At 46.5% G+C, this 3,717-nt stretch overlaps 1 protein-coding gene across 1 annotated transcript in view; it reads right to left on the bottom strand.

Moving 5' to 3' along the window:
• Positions 1 to 3,691, bottom strand: part of USP40 (ubiquitin specific peptidase 40) — a 29,165-nt gene extending 25,474 nt beyond the window's left edge. The window contains exons 1-3 of the mRNA XM_017834749.1: positions 3,661 to 3,691; positions 1,084 to 1,300; positions 617 to 684 (exon numbers count right to left, since the gene is read on the bottom strand). Of these exons, the coding sequence (XP_017690238.1) occupies positions 617 to 684; positions 1,084 to 1,282 (267 nt within the window). The 5' untranslated portion in view covers positions 1,283 to 1,300; positions 3,661 to 3,691. The remainder of the gene's footprint in view (positions 1 to 616; positions 685 to 1,083; positions 1,301 to 3,660) is intronic.
• Between the last annotated feature and the right edge of the window lie 26 nt (positions 3,692 to 3,717).

The raw sequence follows: 3,717 nt of genomic DNA, 5'->3' as shown, positions 1-3,717 counted from the left end.
CCCCTTGTCCTGTCCCTCCATCCCTTGTCCCCAGTCCCTCTCCAGCTCTCCTGGAGCCCCTTTAGGCCCTGGAAGGAGCTCTCAGGTCTCCCTGGAGCCTTCTCCTCTCCAGGAGAACCCCCCCAGCTCTCCCAGCCTGGCTCCAGAGCAGAGGGGCTCCAGCCCTGGGAGCATCTCTGTGGCCTCCTCTGGACTCATTGCAAGATATTTCCTGCATTGGGTCACACCAACAGAGCCATGGAACACACCTTTAGTGATAACCAAAACTCTCCCATCACCACAGTAAAAAAGAACAACTTTTCCTGATATTATTCCTGACATTAATCCCTAAAAACTCAGCTCCAACACACCCTGATCCACAGATTTCCACGTGGTGTGGAGGAACAAGATGGGAAGGAGAACGTTTCAGCGGAGATGGATTCAATATCTGATCCCTGAAGGAAAACCTTCTGGCACTGGACACTTGGAACTGTGTGAAAAATCCAGCATCACCCAACCCAAACTGCCTTTTGGGGTAAAATCTGGGCCTCCCCTTCTCCTCATAACAAGGGGCACGGGAATTGAAACAAAATTCCTCCAACTCAACCCTGAGAGGTGACTAAAAAATTCCCAATACCTTTGCATCTGGTTTCCTGCTGTCATCCAGTGTCCCGAGTTCCTCAGGTCCCAGAGAAAACAAGGCCTCTGGAATGGGAAAGAAAAACATCTCTTTAAAAAATACAACATCTGGGGAAAAGGGGACAAGGGGGAAAAAGGAACAAGGGGGAGAAAGGCGGGAGAGAAGGACTGGCAAATATCTTTTTCGGGAATTGTAGTGATGGGATTAATAAAATTACCAATTCTAGACTGCAATAACCTCATTTATTTACACAAATTGCAACTTGTAAGAAAACTCAATGTTTCTAATACTTAAATTTTGTGCCAAACTCATTTAACAGCCCAACATCCTGGAATAATTTACTGGAAGTGAACTGTTCCTGAAAACCAACTTGAGTTCCCCGTGTTTCATAAATATCCAGCAATGAAAGTCTCCCTAAAGTATTGCCCCAAATATGATTTTAAAGGTGGTTTTGAAGCCTTTACCTCTAAATTCTGGTGTGAAAAGCAGAGTCTGCAGCAGGGAATTGAGGTAGCAGGTCCCACCCTGGTTTTTGATCCCGCTGAGGTTGGTGAAATCCCTGGGAGCTGGAGGTTCACACTCTCTGGGCTTTGATGTCTTCCCTTTTCCCCAGTGATTGTTGGAAATGAAGGAAAAATCCTCGTCGAATAAGTCCCCAAACATTGTGAAGGCAAAAGAGGCCTTGGAAAAAAAAAATTGCAACAGGAGTTATTTGCTATTAAAAGGGCAATTGAATCCACTCAAATCCTCAAAAATAAACCTATGTTTGTATTTGTTTTCCATTTTATTCTAAAAATCCACGTCAGATCCATGCAAAAAAAAGTAAATTAATGTAAGAAAAAAGGGGGAATTAAAAGCATTTCTGTTCCCATGGGTCTGAACAGAACCAAACACATCCCAATTCAGTTTGGCCCCAGCAAAAAGCACGAGTATAGCAAAATAAATAAGTCCTTTTAAACATCCAGGATTTAGGAGTGCTCAAGTTTCCTGCAAGGAAAAACAGGGAAGGCCTCTCCAGCTCCTCCAAATCCCTCAGAAATCCACGTGCACCTGTAGCCTGCCTCTGGAATTGGCCAGTTCACATGGGGAGAGTGGAACAAACAGTCAAAAATCCAGTGACATTGTAAGAAAATTATATATTTGCTTCCAGCTGTTTGAGCCAGAAACTCAATGGTGACTAATTTTTCTTATGGGATTCTTTTTGGAAGCATCTCAGCTTCCAAAACTTGCTCCTTTTGCTCTGGATTTGTCAGCCCACAATTCCCTTTGGTGTGTGTAGCACCAGCAGTGAGTAATCCCTGAGTTATTCTGGAGCAGGGAATAACCATTCCCTAATTTACCTTCAGCCCACGTGAAGTTTGACACACCTTGACCATATTCCACCTCTTCCAAAAGCTTCCAGAGAGCTGGATTTAACCTACAACTGGACTTGTCTCCTACCTTAATAATTAATCTTTAATTTAATCCACCTCCTCCACACCCTTTAAACTTCTCCTTTACCTCTTTGAGAGCATAAAGACTTTAAAGGCCAGGCTGGAGCAACCTGGGCTAGTGAAAGGTGTGATGATCTTTAAGGTCCCTTCCCACCCAAACCATTCCATGCTCCAGCCCATTTCAGCCCTTCCCACAGAAGTGTTTAGGGAAAAGCTCTGCTGGGAACAGCCCTGCTCGTTCTGGAATGTTCTTTCAGCTCTTCATCCGAGAGAAATCCCCCTACAAACCCTCACAGAATAAAACAACGTGGCTAGAGACACTTTCTGATGAAAACAGAGAGGGAACAAATCCCTTCCAGAGCTTTGCATCGGCTCTTAACCCAGGACTGCCTTAAAACCTCTGGAGAGGCCCTGCCTCCTGAGCTTCCAGAGGCAGTTCCTAGGTTCGGAACTCCTTCCAAAGTGTCTCACAGCCCTCATTCCTTTTTCCAGTCGGGCCTGTTGCACTTCAGCCCCTGTTCTCCCGATCTGAATCTCCAGCAGCTCGTTCCCAAGAGGAATGTTCATCCAATCAGGTACAACTCCAGGAGACACCCCCACCCACCACTCCAGGAAAGCACTTCAGTGCCAAATCCTCCCTCGCTCCTTATTTCTGGAGCCTCCAAGCACTGCTGCTGGCAGCCTCCTTCCCTTGGATCCACACAGGAATATGGATTAGAAGGAATTCTGGAGGAGGTCTCTGTTCCAAAGCAGGGCCAGCTCAGAGCACACCGTGTGCCACTGCCAAGGCTGGAATAAATCCATGGCAGGAGATCCCAAATCCATGAAAGGGATCCCCAAAGCTCTACAATAAATCCAGGAAGGAGATCCCATACCCTTCTAATAAATCTATGACCAGAAAACCTAAAAATCCCTCTGGTAAATCCATAAAAGGAAATCCCCCAACCCCTCTGAGAAATCCATGACAGGAGATCCCAAAATCCCTCCAACAAACCCAGGACAGAAGATCCCAAAATCCCTCCAACAAACCCACAACAGGAGATCCCAAAATCCCTCCAATAAACCCACAACAGGAGATCCCAAAATCCCTCCAATAAACCCACAACGGGAGATCCCAAACCCATGGCAGGAGGTGACAAACCCCATGAAAACCATCCCAAACCCCCCTAATAAATACCTAACAGGAGATCCAAAACCCTCTGATAAATCCATGACAGGAGATCCCAAACCCCTCTGATAAATCCATGACAGGAGATCCCAAACACATGAAAGGGATACCCAAACCCCTCCAGTAAATCCATGGCAGGAGATCCCAAACCCATGACAAGAGATCCCAAATCCATGACAGGAGATCCCAAACTCCTCTGATAAATGGGATCCTCAATTCCCTCTAATAAACCCATGACAGGAGATCCCCAAACACACGGCAGGAGATCCCAAAACAAATGAAACGGATACCCAAACCCCTCTAATAAACCCATGACAGGAGACATCAACCCCCCCAATAACCCCACGACAGGAGATCCCCCAAACCCCGCAATAACCCCATTCCAGGAGATCCCAACCCCCCGCAACAACCCTAAACCAGAAGATGCCAGAGCCCTGCACCAAGACTGTGCCAGGACATCCCAAAGCCCCGTACTAATGCCGCGATAACCCCAAAAG

This window comes from Lepidothrix coronata, unplaced genomic scaffold, assembly GCF_001604755.1.
Source record: "Lepidothrix coronata isolate B3197 unplaced genomic scaffold, Lepidothrix_coronata-1.0 Scaffold239, whole genome shotgun sequence".
Classification (NCBI taxonomy): Eukaryota; Metazoa; Chordata; class Aves; order Passeriformes; family Pipridae; genus Lepidothrix; species Lepidothrix coronata.
This window is presented reverse-complemented; position numbering and strand designations above follow the sequence as displayed.